A 19,839-nucleotide genomic window follows, 5' to 3' on the forward strand; every position below is an offset into this window, starting at 1 on the left:
TAAAATAAACTGAATTTGAGTGCCTAACATACAAAACACTAAGTGTCTGAAAATATGTATAAAAGTTACATTTCCATTTTGGGGGAGCTAGCTTGGAGGGAAACAAGACCAGCATGAAAGCAAAATACAAGTAGAACTACAAGATACTTAATGTGCTTCAAAAACAGTGCCTGAAGACACTGACCGGAAAGTCCATCTGAGTAGTAGCATAAAGAAAGAAGAATAAGATATTTAGGAAAAGTGTCTTAAGATGGGGGAGATGGTGGGGATGAGAGAGAAGTGCTCCCTGTGTGTACAGCAAACTTATTGTGTTGAGAGATGGGATGAAGATGTTGGTTAAGGAAGAGATAAAGAAATGCTGATCAGGTCGGTGGGAGGAAGATGAGTGATAGGCTAGAGAAATAAGGGCCAGTCAAACAGATTTTTGTTTTTAACATGTGTCTTTGTCCTTTGCATTCTGTCTTTAGAACAAAGTAGCTCAGCATTCTAGAGTGCTAATCCATCACAAATTCCTCATCACCTTCAGAATCCGGAAGGGAATCGTTACCTTTGACACGGAAAGTTTCCTGATTAAGGAAGTGTATCTTCTTGAGATTTCCTAGTGTCCTTAAAGGTATTGCGCGCTGGGTCGTTTTTTCTTTGTCCCTCTTCCTTTCTTTCATAGATGTATTTCTTTTCTTTCTTTGTGATGCTCTTTTGCCATTGCCAGGATGGCCTCAACCTCCTGGACTCGGCATCTTCTCCTTCAGCCTTCTGAGTAGCTAAGACAAGCATGTACCATCAAGACAGCATGCACCATCAATCTTTCTATCTTGAATGTAGATTTTGTGTTTGTGTGATCCTATCCCTCAAGCCCAGGCTGCACACAAACAACACAAGACATACAACTTCACAGTGATACAAAGTTTTTTATTTGAATGTCAATACATACTTAACACTAGACAGACAATTCTAGAAAAGCTAAACACAAGAAAAGAATAAAGACTTTACTAGTCTACTTCCCAAGGTACTTGTCAGTCTTACCAAAGTCTTTAATTTTCAAGTCCCTTACTGGTTACCTCCCTTCAATTCTTACTGCTCAGATCAGTAACCACTAACCTTCCAGGCTGGGTGCTTCTCACACCTTCCTACAGGACTTCGTACATCCCACGTCCTTTACAAAACCTCCTACCCAAGCCTCACTAACCTCTCCTTTCTCTAGAGGTTCCCTCAACATGTATCTCACATTTTTAATTGTCTGTAATAAGCATAACAGGAACTGGAGAAACAGCTCAGCTCCGCAGGCACCTGCACTCACATGCATGCTCCCCTCATACATAATTAAAATGAATCTTTTCTAAAAAAGTGTAGCAGCTCCACCTTCCGCACGCATGCATGTGTATGTGTGCGCGCGCACACACACACACACACACACACACACGCATACACACACACACACACACACACACACTTTTCCCAGCTTCTTCAGCCTTAGCTGTGGATAAGGATGGCTGTAAGCTGAAAGAAAAGGTAAATTGAAAGCTGGACGTTTCTCAGACTTCCCCCTCCATTGTACACATGATTTCATGTCATTTAGAATCCTTAGGTGAGTAAAATCTCACCATTGTCACCAGATTAGAATATCACCTTTAAATCATTCTGTTAATGATCTAACTTTACAGATGAAATTGAGACTTCTAAGAGATGAAGTTATTAATATATTAGCATGTATTTTTTCTTTTTGTTTCAGATTTAATAATGACTTTCTTCTTCCCTCATTGGTTAAATAAATTTAAGTTCTCAAGGTCAAGGGTTGTCATGCTTTGAGCAGCACTTACATCCATAAAACCATTTATTAAAATTTTTTTTCTTGTTTCTCACACAGGATCAATATTAGGTCTGGGCACACAGTGTGTGCTAAGAAAAGAGTATTTCATTGCTTGAACCCTCATAGAATGTGAATCATTTGGAGACGCTGATTTTGGGCTTCAGTGAATACTTGCTGCAAGTTGGTTCAGTTCTCAGTGAACAGCCATGGACCCAAAGAAATATGCCAAGTACATAATCTTCTTTGCTCAACTAAGCTACAAACATTAATTCCTGCTATTTTGTCACTCACAGCACTCTATTCTTTTTTTTTTTTTTTTTTTTTTTTTTTTTTTTTGGTTTCTTGAGACAGGGTTTCTCTGTGTATCCTTGGCTATCCTGGACTTACTTTGTAGACCAGGCTGGCCTCGAACTCACAGCGCTCTGCCTGCCTCTGCCTCCCGAGTGCTGGGATTAAAGGCATGTACCACAAGCCCGTCACTCACAGCACTCTAAATGCTATGAATCGCAGAGTGGACCTTTATTAAAGGTTTTAGTTGACTGACTACAGAAAAAAACAAAAACAAAAACAAAAATAACAAAACAGAGTTGGATCTGTATTTCGTGTAGCAACAGAAGGGGAAAAGCACCAGGCCACTCAACAAGATGAGTTCTGACGGAGCACTGGAGAGCCCTTCGCGTCATTCAGGGCCTAAAACTGACCTTGTAGAAGAGTCTGAGACCCTGTGCTGCTTTGTAAACAAACAAAAGATCATTATTTACTTATTTATTTTTGGTTTTTCAAGACAGGGTTTCTCTGTGTAGCGTTAGCTGTCCTGGACTCCCTTTGTAGACCAGGCTGGCCTCGAACTCACAGTGATCCACCTGCCTCCCGAGTGCTGGGATTAAAGGCGTGTGCCATCACTGCCTGGCTAAGAGATCATTTTGAAAAGTGCTACAATAAAAAGGATGCGATGGTATTGTTAAGTGCTTATAGTAAGAGAATACATCAGAAAGGCACAGACTTTAAGATACTTATATAAAACGAACATATTCAAATGTGTCCAATAGGCTTGGGACCATTTTTAAGCCCTGTGGTCAGACCTTGGAGGACTAGGGATGCAGCTTGGTGTTAGAACGCTTGTTTAGCAAGTGCAAGTGCCTGGGTTCAGTCACCGGTGTGGGAAAACAAGAGTCAAGAACATCGGGATACTTTATAATTAGGTACCACAACTTCCTTCCTCCTTTCTCTCAAAGAGCGTTGGTATCTGGTGGAAGACAGAAAAGTAAGTGAAATAGTAGTTCACCATTGATGACTAATTTTACTATCCTAGTTCTAGAAAAGGAACCTTTGAGATGTGGTTAGAAAAATTATTTGACCATTAATCTAAGCAAAGCCAATAGGAATCGGAAATGTAGTTGTGAAATTCCCTAGCTTTGTTTCACGTTTCATGACTGACTAATTGGCTATCACTGGCAAAGTCAGGGACATTTCAGCATGCAGGATAAACAGATACATATTCAAAATAGTAGTAGGTGGCCTTTAAGACATTATGATAGCCTAGCTGACTGAAAGAATTTCCTTGGACATTCTACTAAAGCAATTTCTTCGAGTGATCCAAAACTATCTACTTAAAAAACTAAAATCAGCTTACTGGAGTCAGCTCATCTTACAGAAGTCCATCTTAAGTTTTCTTTTCTTCAGCATACAAGCAGGATGTGAGTTCTATTTAATTCGTGATCTCTCAAGTTAAGCTCCCAAACTTGAGCTGTAGGAGACTGCAGATGTGCAGAAAGATGGGACTCTTGAGTCAGTAATGAAACCGGATGTTCCACTCCTTTTTCAGGCTTGAAGATAACAAGGCACCAAATGTCTCCTCATCAAATGTGGGAAATGTTTCTATTAAATTTGATAAAACAATAGGTCCAGATGACGAGGAGGTAAGAAATACCTGTTGTATGTATTCCTATGTCATCTTTTCTTGGGATTGCTTAAACTACGTTACAAGTTTTGTTTTATAAACTTCCTATGAAAAAGCAAAGAGGAGCAAACATTTTATATACAGAGTAAGGTTAATTTATTTTGTTTTACAAAAAAAGAGAGAAGCTGAGGGAAGCATCAAGGACGTATCGGCAACAAATCAGGACACAAAACCTAAAAACCAGTAACTTACCTTAGGAAGTATTAAAACCTAACCTAGACATCAAGGCTATTTTTTTTTTATGTCAAAAAAGCTGTTTTTTTTTTCCCCCTGAGACAGGGTTTGTCTTTGTAACCCTGGCTGTTCTGGAACTTATTTTGTAGACCAGGCTAGCCTTGAACTCAGAGAGATCTACCTGCCTCTGCTTCCTGGGTGCTGGGATTAAAGGCATGTGCCACCACCACTTAGTTTATGCCACTTTTTAATTGATTTTAAAAATTAGTACATAAAGTAATGTTTTGTTTTATTTCATAGTACTAGAGACTAAACTCAGGGCCTCATGTATACCAGCCAGTCACTCTGTCACTGAGCTCTCTCCAGACCCCTTGTCTTACTTGGGTTTTATTGCTGCTATAAAACACCATAACAAAAAAGCAAGTTGGGGAGGAAAGTGTGTATTTGCCTTCCACTTCCGGGTCCTAGTCCATCATTGGAGGAAGTCAGGACAGGAACTCAATCAGGCTTGGAACCTGGAACCCAGAACTTGGAGGCTAGAGCTGATGTGACCATGGGGGTAGGGGTGTAACTTCCTGGCTTGCTCAGCCAGCTGCCCAGGGATGGCACCACCCACCATGAGCTGAGCTGGACCCTCCCCCAGTGATCACTAGTTGAGAAAATGCCCCACAGCTGATCTCGTGGAGGCATTTCCTCATCTGAAGCTCCTCAAGTTGAGACACAAAACCAGCCAGTACACCCCTTGTTTTGGTTTTTTAATAGAGGATCTCACAAAGTTGCCTAGTATAACCTTGAACTCAAGATCCTTCTGTCTCCACCTCTGGAGTAGCCAAGACCAAACCCCTGTGTCACTAAGCCTGGAAAAGTAAAATATATCAGAAGTATGTGACAGTGTAATTTATTCCTATTTGTCCTCGCCTTGCCAGTTTCTTTGTGCCTTCTTCCCTCCTCTTGCTGACCAATGTCCTCTCTCTGAAACAGTGTCCTCTTCTCTGGTCATTTCAGCTACATTCTATTACCTACTGTCCTTGCTAGTTTTAACTGTCAACTTGACACAGCCTAGGGTCACCTAAGAAGAGAGGGTTTTTTTGTTTTTTGTTTTTTGTTTTTTGGCTTTTGGTTTTTCGAGACAGGGTTTCTCTGTGTAGCCTTGGCTGTCCTGGACTCACTTTGTAGACTGGGCTGGCCTCGAACTCACAGCGACCCGCCTGCCTCTGCCTCCCGAGTGCTGGGATTAAAGGCGTGCGCCACCACGCCTGGTGAGAAGGGAGTCTTAATTGAGGACTCGCCCAGATCAGATTGGCCGGTTAGCATGTCTGTAAGAGACTATCTTGATTATTAATGGATAAAGAAAGGCCCAGTCTACCATTGGCAGCACCATTCCCTAAGTACGTAGTCTGGGCTAGAAAGCGAGCTAGCGTAAGCAGTTCCTTCATGGTTTTCGCTACAGCTTCCCGTCTTGACTTCCCTCACTGATAAGACTGTGATTTGGAAGCATAAAGCCAAATGAATCATTCCCTAAGTTGCTTTTGATCAGAGTGTTTTGTCACAGCAACAGAAAAAAAATATTAAAACACCCACCATCTTGAAATCTTTTCCTCCCTTGATGGTCTCTCTTTTACTTTCATGACCCACCCAACACACATACGCATGCACACCCTTAAATCTAGTTTCTGTATATGGGGGGGGAAAGTGCATTTATCTTTCTGAGTATGGCTTGTTTTACTTAGCCTAATGGGCCCATCCATTTTCCTGAAATTGTCATAATTTCGCTGTTCTTTAAAGCTAAAGAAAACCCACTGTGTATATGAACTGAAGTATCTTTGTTCATTCATCTGTTGGATATCAGGGCTGGTTTCTGCCCCTTGATGGTTTTGAGTGGCCCAGCCCCAAGCATAGATATGCATTGACCTCTGTGACCTGTTGATTTAGAAGTGGCCCAGCTATGGCAGCCTTAATGTTAATTCTTTTGAGAAACTTCCACATGGAGTTCCATGGTGACTGCCTTAGTTTTACACTCCCACCAGCATTGCGTAAGGCTTTCAAGGCCACTGCTTATAGCAAAATTCCACTGGGTATGTTTGGTTGCTTTCCCAAGATTATCATATTCAAGTGAATTTTTAAAGCCAACTTTTATTTCACCAGCGATAATTAAGTCAACATAACAAAATGAAAAACATATTCCAATGTTTAGGTTTAGTCAGCTGCTGGAGGCTAATTTGTAACAGAGGTACGGTTCCTCAGAAAAGTCCAGAAGTTAGTGTTTTCCTTAGAGACTTTCCCTCTAAAGTTAATTTTTAAAACCTTTAAGGAAAAAAAAGCCTTCAAACCTTTCCTCCAAACAATGTTTTTCAGTTTTCTAGTGTGTGTGTGTGTGTGTGTGTGTGTGTGTGTGTGTGTGTGTGTGTACACCTTTCATACCATATACTTAAGAAGCAGTTTTTTTTCATAACTTTTGTTTTAAACAAATAGAAATTGGATTTCCAAAAGATAAAAACAAAATGATTAGCTCTTTGCATTTGTTGCATGTTTCTTCTCAGCCTTCCTAACAGAAGTGGGTTTGCTGCTTCTCTCAGTCCCCATGTAACCCAGAAGCCACACCCCCTGGCATTTTTCTCTTGAAGTACAGTGCGTTCGTCCCTCCTATGGTCCTACCCCATTCCTCCTGTCTCTTACCTCCATCTGCTTCTAGCTCTATTGACTTTCCGGTGCATGCCTCCTTTTCCCAGAACCCCATCTTACTATGCCACCTTTTTGGAGGCACAGGGCCTTTCAGAACTGTTGATCCGAACACAGTGTTCCGCACGTCTCCTTTTATGCTGGTTTCTGAGTATGCTGAGAGTGTAACCCATGGCCTCTATCTCCTGTGTTCTTACTTCCACTCGTCCTTAGCTAACCCAGGGCTAAGCACACGGGGAGGAGCGCTCTATCAGACAGGACACTCTTGCAGTCCAAACAACAGCACTGCTACCAATACAGTGACGGAAAGAGCCAGACAGAAAGGACATCAAAACTTAGCTATTTTGTCAGCATCTCTAGAAGAATTGTTTTTTGTTTGTTTGTTTGTTTTGTTTTTTGCAGAGATATTTAGAAATGCTAAATGTTCTCTCTTCCCCCTTGATCTGTGACTGCCAGTTCCTGGCTCAGGTGGCAGAGCTGTCCCTGGAGGCCCCAGGGAATCCACACACCTGTCAGGCAGTTGCTCCTTTGTAGCCACTTTTCTCCTTACAGGCTAGCCTCTCTACTGAGGCCACCTGAGCTGACTCCCGCACAGGGAAAAGGAAGGGGAAGGGAGTGATTCCAGTTGTCTACTGCCCTATGGCTTCATGTGGCATTTTGTGTGTGTGTGTGTGTGTGTGTGTGTGTGTGTGTGTGTGTGTGTGTGCTTCTGTGTTCGGGTGTGTGTCTGCGTGTGTGTCTGTGTGTGTGAGTATGTGTGTCTGTGTGTGTGTCCATATATGTGTCAGTATGTCTCTCTGTGTTTGTGAGTGTCTGTGTGTCTGTGTGTGCCTATGTGTGGATGTGTATCATCTGAGTGTGTGTGTGTGTGTGTCTGTGTGTGACGGTCTATGGGGGTTGAGGATACAAGTGTATGCATGTATGGAGACTTCTCAGGTTTTGTTCCTTGGGAATCATCCACCTTGTCTTTTCGGGCGTCTGTCACTGGTATCCAGCTTCATTAATTAGAGTAAGCTGAGGCGCTGTTCTGAGCTGGGACTACAATCATGGTTGTTTGTTTGTTGTTGTTGGTTTTTGTTTTGTTTTTTGTTTTTTGTTTTTAGGTTGCTGTGGATCTCTTGCTCCCATGGCAAGCACTTTTCTGGACTGAGTTAGCATTCTAGTCCCCTTATTTGGGATTTCTAAGGCAGGGCCACATTACCATCTCCACATTTCCTTCCCATTTCAGAATCCTGCTCTCTTGGCTGTAGACCTTGTTCCAGAAACCCCAGAATACAACACAGGCAGAATAGAGTCTCCTCACTTACTGTCCAGAAAAGACCCTTTTAGTGAGAGTGAGATGAGGCCACACCGTTTAATAGATGTGGCTTGGGCACTGGAGAGATGGCTCAGTGGGTAAAGTGCTCACACAGCAAGCACGAAGGGCCTAAGGTGCCCTCCCTGGGTCAAGGTTGGGAACTAGGCTCAGTTGGTGGAGCGCTTGCCTAGCACGTGGTAAGCCCTAGGCTAAATCCCCAGTACTGAATAAATCAGGCATAACGGCGCATGCTGGGATCCTAGCACTGAAGAGGTGGAGATCAGAATTAGCTTTGGATCCAAGAGGCCCAGTCTTATTATTATTATTTTTCAATGTGCAGTGTGGACTCATAATGCCAATATTTTGGAGAGAAGGGGCAGAGACAGGAGGATCCCTGGGTTTTGCTTGCCAGCCGGTCTAGCTGAGTCAGTAAGCTCTTGGTTCAGTGAGAGACACTGTCTCAAAAAATAAGGTGAAGAGAAACACAGACACACAGAGAGAGAGAGAGAGAGAGAGAGAGAGAGAGAGAGAGAGAGAGAGAGGAAAGGAGGGAGAGAGAGAGAGGAAGGGAGGGAGAGAGAGAGGAAGGGAGGGAAGAGAGAGAGAGAGAGAGAGAGAGAGAGAGAAGGAGGAGGGAGAGAGAGAGGAAGAGGAGAGAGAAGGAGGGAAGGGAGAGGAGAGAGAGAGGAGGAGAGAGAGAGAGAGAGAGAGAGAGAGAGAGAGAGAGAGAGAGAGAGAGAGAGAGAACTTAAGACCACTAATTCTAATTCTGTTTATTTTCTTCAGATATATGATATAACTGGGCACTCTAATTTTGTTCTAAAGAACCTCAAACACTACGCGGTCCATCCAAATATGGTAGGTGAAAAGCACCCCAAAGACCGTTAAGGGCAAATTTCAGTAATAGGTCCAGAGCCCCAGCTACAGAGTAGCCCCAGTTTCCAGGATGGGGAAACAGAACAGCTTTTGGGATACAAAGCTGGGATTTGGTTATGAGGTGAGAGACCGGAGGAGGGGGAGGAGCGGGGGAGAAAGTGCTCCCAGTGCATCTTATTCTTCAGGAAAAAACACAATCAAGGCAACTATGTCTAATCCGTGCTCCTTCCCTGCCCCCCCACCCCCCTTTAGTCTTCCTATTCAGAGAAAATCAAGCTCCGTGGTAACTGTCCCTTCCCCGCCCACACCTGGCGTGACTCACTGTGCGTCGTGACTGTCTTTCCCTTTTAACTAGTTCTGGCGCTTGTTAGTAAAGCCCGTGCCTGTTGAGAGACGTTGGGGGAAATAAGAGCTTCGCTTTGCTCCTGGGATTTCCCCTCCGCCTCAGAGACAGGTGTAGAAAGGCCAATCAGGCTGAAACACATACAACTTCTATTTGTACCATTAGGCTGGACCCTATCTCTTTCCTTTCCTTTTCTTTCTTTCTTTTTTTTTCTTCTCTTTCTTCTCCTCTCCTCTCTCTCTCCTCTCCTCTCCTCTCCTCTCTTCTCTTCTCTTCTCTTCTCTCTCTCCCCCTCTCTTTTTCTCATGAAAGACTTTAATCATCTTGTTCTGTTACCATGGAAACCGCGCAACTGCATTCCCCAGGCCCCTAGTTTATTTGCAGCTTTAAGGGAAGGCTGTGACAGAGAGCTTCCAAAAGTTTCAAACCAACAAATTAAAAAGCGAGTTTGTTCTGGCCCTGCTCAGCCTCTCAGCTTACCCAGGAGAGGGGAGGAGAAAGTAGCCAACTGATTCCTTCATCCTCCTTTGACCCGATCTCTTTGTCTGGAAACCTTTCTCTCTACTCAGGCCAAATACTATGAGCCTTTGAAGCCCAGTAAACTGCAGAGATTCCTGACTCAAAGGAAGAAACTCAATAGTTTCATGGTAAAAGTGACCGAGTATGATCAGGATATGACCTTACTGCTCATGACCAACAACCCGCCTCCCTGCTCCCTCAGCCAGGAGGAAAAGGATGGCGCTCCACGGTACTTCCCCCCAGAGTTTCAGCTCAAGGTAACAGTGCCCAAGAAAGTCTTCTGACAGCCTAAGTAAAGACCAGAGGGAGGCGGGGCTTAGAGTAAACATAGAGAAACCCACTTAACCTAGAGAAGGGTTGCCGGGGTGTTACTCTCCCCGGCTCAGGTCCAGCCAGATGCTCCACAAAACTAGAGCTGTAGAGAGTTTGAAGTCAGCATGGGCTACCTAGCAAGACCCTGATGTCTCAAAACAAAACAAAATGGCATATTAAAAAGTAACTGCTTCACACCTTCAGTAAGCTAGAACCTACAGCAAGACCTTAAAGATGATCACAGGACAGATTCTATCTTGAAGAATCCCGGAATCTAAGGGATTCTGCTCGAACTATGGCACCAGCCAAGGACAATATGTGCAGTAAACATCAAACCCTGACCTAGATCTAGCCAACGGTCAGGACATTCTCCGCAGTTGAGTAGAAGAGTGGGGACTGACTTTCACACAAACCCTGGTGCCCCATATTTGACCACATCCCCTGGATGGGGAGGCCTGGTGGCACTCAGAGGAAGGATGTCAGGCTACCAAGAAGAGACTTGATACCCTATGAGCATATACAGGGGGAGGAGGTCCCCCTCAGTCACAGTCATGGGGAAAGGAGTAGGGGGAAAGCGGGAGGGAGGGAGGGATAGGAGAATAGAAGGGATGGGATAACTATTGAGATGTAAAATGAATGAATTAATAAAAGAAAAATATAGATCGAGAAAGAACACATGTTCTCTGCAACCTCCTCTCTCCTCTCTCTTTGTGCACATCCTCTCTCTTCATCCCATCCTCTCCCTCGCATGGCGGCCTCACTGCCCTCTCCCTGTGAGATCTGTGAGCCCGCCTGACAGCTCCCCCCACCACAATAAACCTGCATTTATATGCTTAAAAAAAAGAACACACATTAAAATAATTCTACAGTACCAGGATATGTAAATAATCCAAGAGTACTTAAAATATAGAAATTACATAGACTAGAGAAAAAACTCTCAGTTGGGGAAAAGGGAGTGTGGTCAAGGAGGTGACTCACTGCCAAAGAACAGAGGAATGTGCCAATCCGAGGGCAATGGGAAGGCTTGGAGACACAAGAAGCAAGATGCTTTCGTGGAGATGTAAAAGAGAAAGTAGCAGGAGATAAAAGGGGGTAATCAAATCTGTGTTTCAGATAGAACATTTGCAGATTGAAGGGAGATGCATTAGTTGTAAAAGAGACAAAAGCCAGGAAGGTTAGCTATGCTGTTTCTTTAATAGTCGAGATGAGCAATGCTGAAAATTTGAGCTAAATTCAAAATAGCAGAGGAAGGAAGAAAATTGATTTAAGAGATTATTGGGAGTCAGGAGCCGAGAGAGATGTTGACAGCCTGGAGAACAGACCCAATCTAACAGGAAGAAATGAAATAAGTGAAAGTACAGTCAAAAGGATCTACTCGTGATTAGAGTCTGGGGATGGGATAGCCCAAAGACCTATCTTTATAACAATCTGTGAGCTGGGAGTCAGTACTTTCTTAGTCACTAGATGGATGGCAGTGAGAGAGGTCACCATACAGTGGTGCAAAACTAAAGAGGAGCTCTTGGATTCACTGCCTGTGGTCCCTGAGGAGCTCCTGAGTTCACAGCCTGTGGTCCCTGAGGAGCTCCTGAGTTCACAGCCTGTGGTCCCTGAGGAGCTCCTGAGTTCACAGCCTGTGGTCCCTGAGGAGCTCCTGAGTTCACAGCCTGTGGTCCCTGAGGAGCTCCTGAGTTCACAGCCTGTGGTCCCTGAGGAGCTCCTGAGTTCACTGCCTGTGGTCCCTGAGGAGCTCCTGAGTTCACTGCCTGTGGTCCCTGAGGAGCTCCTGAGTTCACAGCCTGTGGTCCCTGAGGAGCTCCTGAGTTCACAGCCTGTGGTCCCTGAGGAGCTCCTGAGTTCACAGCCTGTGGTCCCTGAGGAGTTCCTGAGTTCACAGCCTGTGGTCCCTGAGGAGCTCCTGAGTTCACAGCCTGTGGTCTCTGAGGAGCTCCTGAGTTCACAGCCTGTGGTCCCTGAGGAGCTCCTGAGTTCACAGCCTGTGGTCCCTGAGGAGCACCCCAAAGCTGTCCCCTGTGAGTCCCAGAGGTCTGATCATCCTCATGAGCAAGTGGTATTGGTAGCATTGTATTAGTGGACAGGGTTAGGGAGCTGATTCTGAGGAGTAGAGTACATGCTATCTACAGTGGCTCTTTAATATTCCTGATGCACCCCTCCCCCCTTTTTGGTCCTAGAATTACATATGAGAAAAATATTCTGTACTGTGCCTAGGCACAGTGTAGAGCCCAGTAAGCAAGCTTAGGGAAATAGACACCAATGACTATTGCTCTCATTCCCTGCTATGGAACTCTGGCCCTGCCACGTCGCCTATGAGAATGCCCAAGAAACTTTGTTTTGTAAAATACAACTCCATATCTGCTCCTAGTATGGACCAGGAGTGGATATCAGATTCAGTGAAACAAAATTCCTAGGCTGGTAACTGACCTGTGCTGCACACAGGTACCTCCCCAAACTCAAACCAACCAAAGCTACGCCAGCCGCCAGCTGCTCTACTAACCATCAAACCTCCGGGGTAAATCACAGACTTTTATGTCTAAGCACCTGAATTAGCAAGAAAAGATGGAGGAAATAAATGGGAGTGAAGATTGGAAGGCCATACAGAGTGATGCCATGAGAGAATCAAACCATGGGGAGGAAGGGCAGCGCAAGGCCAGGAACGTGGTTGGTTAAAGTTATAGGGAAGGGAGAAAACAGGAGTAGGAGAGAGATATAATTGTACAGTTGTATCTTGTATCTCTCTATATACATGCATATATGTAGGTTACAAAAGGTCAAAAGAGCTGCGGAAGTCTCAAGAGTCTGAGGAGGAGGAGGGAGGGAGAAGGGAGGAAGAGGGAAGCAGAGAAAGAACATTGAAGGGACTTGTGCTATGGTTAAGACAAGATGGTAGTGCCCTACTGGCGCCGCCTTGAATTCTAAATAACTTTCAGTTCCTGTTTATCTTTTAAATATTAACGAGAGAGAGAGAGAGAGAGAGAGAGAGAGAGAGAGAGAGAGAGAGAGAGAGAAGAGAAGGTGGAAAGACTTTACTTTTCTGAGGAGAGGGAGTGGTGTGTGGAGAGATGGCAACCTGCCAGGGCCAAAGCTCTCCTACCATGTCGGACCTGGGGACTGAACTGAAATCAGGCTCAGAAGTAACCCCTCCCCCTTTTTTGGATTTTTGAGACATTGTGTAGTCTTGTCTGTCCTGGACTCACTTTGTAGACCATACTGGCCTCGAACTCACAGAGATCCACCTGCCTCTGCCTCCCCAACAGGCGTGCGCCTTTGTGCCTGGCTGGAAATAAGCTTCTATATCTACCTTTACCACTGAGCCATCCCACCCTCCCTTATTTTATTTATTTTTTGTTTTGAGGTCCAGTTCTACTAAGTTTTCTGCTGTTTCAAATAGCAGGTTCATTAGCTGTACCTTAGTTTTTTGGTTGTGCTGTTTCATTAAGTTGCCTATTAAATAACTTGCACAAAGTCCCATGTCTTCAAACTAGAACAGCTTAAAGAGAAGGCATTCAGAAAGACTGGTTCTGTGGCAACACCAAGTATTTTTATGAAAGCAAAAGTTCAATATGTCAACTAATAGCTTGGTCTTTGGTTCAACAAACATTTCTCTTCTACTGTGTGCCAGACCCTACGAAGGCTAAGAGACTAAAGATGCATTGGTGAATGACATCTTTGCTTTACTGTAATGTAAGCCTGATGATTTTATTGTCTATGCAGGACCACAGGCAAAGAGACAAGTGCCATATAATGTGACAGGGACTTTGAAATATCAGGAAAGGGGGATGGAATGTGAGAGGGAGTTTTAGATAGCATGATTCCGGAAGGTTCTCAGCAGAGGTTATGCCTATTCAGTAGATATTTTAAAGGGCCCAGGGGACGTATCGTGTGACTGCTGCTCCAGCATACTGGCCTCATTTTACATAGCCTCACATTAGGAAAGCATTACTTGTAACTTTCTCCAGTGAGATCAATCAGGAGAATAAGGCAATCCGACTTGAGTCAGGTGACAAACAGCTCAAAAGATTGACAATGCTTATCTTGGGAGAAACAGAGCCTAGAAGGAACACGTGCATTTCTTCAACAACAGCAACAACAACAACAACAAAATTTGAGCATGCTATACACGAGGCACTGGACTCATTCTGCTTGAACTGTTTTGGAAAAAACTACAAAGAGATGAATGTTGGTTGATTAAAGATGAAGTGTACTATTAACAGCAGTATGTGTGTGTTACACAGAGGAGGCGGAATGGGCGTGCATGTATTACAATGTGTGGAAGTCAGAGGACAACTTTGTGGCATTAGTTCTAGGCTTGCAACTCAGGTCTCCAGGCTTGCACAGCAAGCGCCTTTGCCTGCTGAACTAGATCACCAGCCTCTTGTGTTGGCTTTGCTTTGTTTTTTAGGTATAGGACAAGTGGATCACTTGACAGGGAAATTATGAATGGGCTGTGAGGGCCAGGTAGACAGTCTGACTGGATGACCTTTCAGAGTCTGAATACTTTTGATTATTTGACCTTTAGGAATAGCAAAATTATTACCTCACAAGACCTTTCATTCTATGGCTTTTCCATAGCAGAACAAAAGACTACACTAGATACAGCCACTGTCTCGAAGGAAGGTAGGTAGTGTTCTGTGGGGGCTTGTTTCCCATTTTACTCTTAAACATTTGGTCTCCCAAGCAATTCACTGATTGGGTCTGCTGTGAGTGTGCTATGTCAGAGACACAGCCAGGCACATCTGTGTCTTTGCCCCATGTCAGAATTCACTGAATAACAATAAACCCACAAGCGCCTTCGCTTTCCTTGGCTGGCTGCAATTTGCCAAGCGGCCCTGATTTCCCCTGATAGCAAGCTGCTGGCAAACACAGATTGTTTTATTACAATCTTAACTACTAATAAAAACCTCTCAATTTTGGACACATTACGTGTCACACAGGGACCTGTCCATCTATCATCTACAGATAACGAAGGTTTCAGAAATGTCTAGAAAAGAGTTATAGAGGCTGCAGAGTTTAAGAATGGTAAGGAGACCTTACTGGAAGCTGAGGCAGAGAGCCAGCACAGATGCAGGGAGAGCAGTCACCACAGGTGCTCAGATAAGATTAACAATCTACTTGGAGAACCTGCTAGGAAAGCTATGGCAAGCACAGAGCTAAGTGGCAACACTGCAGGGTCCAGCTGCGCTGTAGAGGCATAGGCCACAGAGACAAGGTGCAGCATGGAGTCTGGATGGAGGAGGGATAGGTGGATGGGCAGAAAACCAAGGAAGCCTTGCCAACAGTAGAGACAAAGCTGAGCTGAAGCCACAGGGGCATTCGGGAGTTCTCAGCCTGTCAGTCCTTTGGCACACACGCTGGTCAGGTGACCAGTTGGTGGGTCTGCCTCCCTCACAGTGGTAGGTGTCTTCTTCCTTATGGAGGTCAGGAGAGGTGCTGTGCCCTTCGCTGGTCTGGTGTGTCCAGTAAGTTCTATGGTTTTTCTGATGTGTTTTTACCTTTCAGTTTTAAGAGTAAGTTATTTGTCAGTCTGCCTCGGTAGGTGCTGAAGGCAAGATGCTTTCTATCTGTGCTACAAAATAAGTCTTTCTCCTCTGCATTTGTACTCCAAATGGAGCCAAATGCCACAGCCCAACTGCCATAAACTCTTAGCCCAAACCCAGGCAGGAACTTCCTCTGCCTTTCTTTTTCAGGGGGCCCATAACTACAGAGCTCAGGAAATTACTCAGGAAACTGATCAAGCTTTGGGGACGTTACCTGAGGACAAAAATGAGCATTTTCTCACTCATCTCATTGTAGTTTCTGAGTTCCCACTTTTCCTCTGATAAGCTCGGGGTGTCGCTCTAACATTTAGCAGTCCCATTGTGATTTAGTGCAGGAACTCAGTTCCGCTTTTAAACTTCTAGGGACTCAGCTTCCTTCCTCCTTTGCTCTTTTTCTCCTCAGGAAACTCGCCGTCAGTGCAAACCCACCAAGAACTTCTACCTTCCCACAATGCCTCAGAAAAAGAAGCTAATACCGGAGCTGAAACCAGTGTTCTCCGTGAGACAGCTAAGAGACCCTGCATCCAAGGGACAGCAATGGTTTAGGTGACATGCTGGCTCTCACTGGGCTTCTTTCCCTCTTGTCCTTCCCTTGTGTGTGCTGCTGTATAATTTAGCAAGCACAAGTGGGAACTCACAGAGATTCAGGACAAGGTCGACTGGAAAAGGAGGAGCTTCCTCATATAGTTTTGGTTGTAAAGGATATGTCAAAACACATAAGACATTCTTCATGTTCCAAGACATAAGTGTTGTCTTCAGCAATAGGGCCTCACCATCAGGTAGTGGAGGCACAGTTGGACTGAGTGAGGCACATATGAACTCACAGTGTGGCAGCATATACACATTTGCCAGGGTTCAGGGAAGAAGAGTCCCAGCATGGACAGGGAGAAGTGAACGCCAGATCCTAGTTTCTTTCTTTCTTATTTCTTTTTGGTTTTTCAAGACAGGGTTTCTCTGTGTTAACAGCCCCGGCTGTCCTGGACTCTCTCTGTAGACCAGGCTGGCCTCGACCTCACCACAGAGACCTGCCTGCCTCTGCTTCCTGAGTGCTGGGATTACAGGCGTGCACCACCACACAATTGATACCTGCTGGCAGAGGGAAAATTGGTCTTCTCCAGTGGAGTCTCTCGGTGTGTATTTACCACATTTCAGGGTGGGCCTTGTGCCCAGGGACAGTTAGCCAACAAAACAAACTCAACGACATCTTCGTGCACTTATTTAAATTTTCTTTGTTTTGTTGCTTTATTGGTCTTTGGCTTATTTGTTTTAATTCCCTCTCCCTAGCCCCCACCCAAGATACAGTTTCTCTGTGTAGCCCTGGCTGTTCTGGAACTTGCTCTGTAGACCAGGCTGGCCTCAAACTCACAGAGATCCACCTCCTGAGTGACATGTACCACCATGCCCAGCTCGATTTTTATTTTTTGTGGGTTGTTTCTTGCCTTTTTTTTTTTTTTTTTTTTTTTTGAGACAGGGTTTCTCTGTGTAGCCTTGGCTGTCCTGGCTGTCCTGGACTTGCTCTGTAGTCCAGGCTGTACTCAAACTCACAGAGATCCACCTGCCTCTGCCTCCCTAGTGCTGGAATTAAAAGCGTGTGCCACCATCACCCAGCTGGAAAATGTAATCTAAGGTCTGTGTTTTAAGGATACTGAAAAATAAGTTAAGGACTAGAGGAACATGCCATGAGGATGCAGAGAAAAGGAGGCTTTTGAAGGCTGGGGAGTGGCTCAGTAAAGTGTTCAGTGAGTACACTTGAGGACCTAAGTGTGATCTCTGGCATCCAGGTTAAAAAGCCAGGTTGTATGGCACAAACCAGTTATGCCAGCACTGGGAGATGGAGACAGGAGGATCCCTGGAACTTCCTGGCCAGACAGTCTAGCAAACTACAGGTTCAATGAGAGACCCTGACTTAAAAAATAAGATGGAGGGCTGGGCGTGGTGGCGCACGCCTTTAATCCCAGCACTCGGGAGGCAGAGGCAGGCGGATCACTTTGAGTTCAAAGCCAGGCTGGTCTACAAATGAGTCCAGGACAGCCAAGGCTACACAGAGAGACCCTGTCTCGAGAACAAAACAACAACAACAACAACAGAAGTAAGGATGGTGATTGAGGAAGACACCCAACACATGTCTCTGGCCTCCACGCTTGCGTGCACACATGTGCACCTGCATGAAGAGATGCGTGTATGCATGTGAACAATTGTTTTAAAACAAATATAAAATGGTTTTATTTTAAGCAATTCATAGGAAGAGACTTTAATGCCGAGAAGACAGGGGATTTTGAAATTGGCTGCAAGGTTTGCAGTGTATTAATCTCTTAAAGCCTCTCCTCTCCTCTATTTTTAAACCAGCAACCCCAACTTTCTGGGCACTGTCCATTCTTCCTTGGGATCTCTGAGGATGTAGCTGACTTTCAGGTGACTGGTGTCATTAATCTGCAGCTCTAGATCAACCAAGTATACTTTTGTTTTGTTTTGTTAAGATTCTCCACTGACAATGACTTCACGACTAAAGGGAGGTACTCTGAAGTCTATGCTCTGAGGAGACAGGCAAAAATGTACCCCGAGCTCATCCTCGCTCCAGCCTGCCAGAGGGAGGCAAGGAAAGTGGGTAAGGCCTCCCCGTCCTGCACTGTGCCGCACCTGACAGATGAAGCAGTGGGCTGGGGGAGAGAGAATCTATCGGACTAAGGGTGTTGTTTAGCTGCCATCTCTTCTGATAGCTCCAAATCTACTTTTCCTAGTAGAAGAAAAGTTAGGATGGTGCTAGACTATTTCCATACTCAACTTTTAAGGAGGTTTAAGCATAGTACTTTCAATCAGGATGGAATAAAGTTTTAAGTGATCTTATTAAGGTGTAGGCACATTATCCAGCTTAAATCTGTATACACTGGGAAAATTTTTTCTTTTTCTTTTTTTGGTTTGTCCAGACAAGGTTTCTCTGCGTAAACCTAGCTGTCCTGGAACTCCCTCTGTAAATGAGGCTCGCCTCTAACTCAGAGATCCGCCTGCCTCTGCTCCTGAGTGCTGGGATTAGAGGCGTGTTCTACCATGCCCTGCTTGGAAAATTTCTCTAGAATATGTAATCTAATCCACATAAGACTTTCTCTAATTTTCCAAGAGCCTTGTCTTCACCAAGATGAGCTAGAGATACATGTATAAAGTAGAATATTGGTCTGCAGCTCTAGTGACATTTATGGTGACTGCAGTTTCCCTCTCCAAATATGAGTGGTTTACTTTTGTACTTAAAAGGGACAGTTATGGTGCATTTCCTCAACAATGACAAATTTTCCAGGGTGGTTTACTAGTGGCTCCATTTTCAAGCTAACATCTTCTCTGTCCCACAATGATGCCCCATGATTTTGTGTGTATGAGAAAGAGGGGGTGGGGAGAGAGAGGAGAGAGAGAGAGAGAGAGAGAGAGAGAGAGAGAGAGAGAGAGAGAGAGAGAGAGAGAGAGAGAAGAGAAAAAGAGAGATCTGGGCAGAAGCTATGAAGACTGGTTAGAAAGTTGGCCAAGAGGCAAACCACGCCCTTAAGCCAGGACGGTAGTTAAGATCTTAAAATAGACAACGCCCTAAGAACAGGGGAAGCTGGAAAGACCTTCTAGAAATGTGACACCATCGACGCCAAAGGTAGAAAAAGTGTGTTACTTATACTCTGAGACCAGAGTATGAAAAACGAGAAAACATTTTGGGAAAGCACCGATGCACGTTAATGTGAGTGCGCCCCTTGGTTTAGTATTAACCAGTATGGCTGCAGACTGCATCATGAAGACCACACAGGCAGTAGTTTTTGGTGAAGAAGAATTCCTAAGAGGTCAGGAATGGTAGTCCTAAAATGTACCCTTAAAGCCAGCTTTCTGTTCGCTCTAAATGGATTGCATCATGCCTTCCTTTAAAAGTACCCTTCTAGTGCTTTCAGAGATCCACATTCAGTGTGTCTTGTGCTTTGTCGTAGTTTCCAAGACAGAGGGTGAGAGATCAACTTCGCAAGCGCTTCGGGAACCACTGACATTTTCAAAGCTGCTTGAAGAGAAGTCCACCAGAAGTGTGCCAGGGGAGAGCGTTTTTCGCTATGGAAGGGCCCAACAGTGGGTTGTCCAAAATGCCGCTGTCATTAAGTGAAGACAAATCCTCAAGTCCCCCCTCCTCGCTTTCCAAGACCTGAGAGGCGCCTGGAGAAGTCACTAACCAAATAAAAGTTCCATGCTTGCTGCCTCAGACCTGGGTTGCAGAGGCTGGGAGGTGGGGCGGGGCCAGCAGAGTGGGCGGGGCAGAGGGCGTGCCTGCGTCCTTAGAGGGCTAGGGCGGCCGCTGCGGCCCGA

General features: G+C 44.8%; 1 protein-coding gene across 1 annotated transcript; it reads left to right on the forward strand.

The window, feature by feature from the left end:
* The first annotated feature begins 1,929 nt into the window (after positions 1–1,929).
* Tsga13 (testis specific 13) lies at positions 1,930–19,737 on the forward strand. The gene is made up of 7 exons (XM_051151556.1): positions 1,930–2,036; positions 3,633–3,726; positions 8,704–8,775; positions 9,706–9,912; positions 15,923–16,065; positions 17,997–18,124; positions 19,473–19,737. The coding sequence occupies exons 1-7, from the start codon at positions 2,014–2,016 to the stop codon at positions 19,637–19,639; spliced, it is 834 nt and encodes a 277-aa protein (XP_051007513.1). The 5' UTR covers positions 1,930–2,013; the 3' UTR covers positions 19,640–19,737.
* Positions 19,738–19,839: the final 102 nt, after the last annotated feature.

This window comes from Acomys russatus, chromosome 10 (genome assembly GCF_903995435.1).
Source record: "Acomys russatus chromosome 10, mAcoRus1.1, whole genome shotgun sequence".
In the NCBI taxonomy this organism is placed as follows: Eukaryota; Metazoa; Chordata; class Mammalia; order Rodentia; family Muridae; genus Acomys; species Acomys russatus.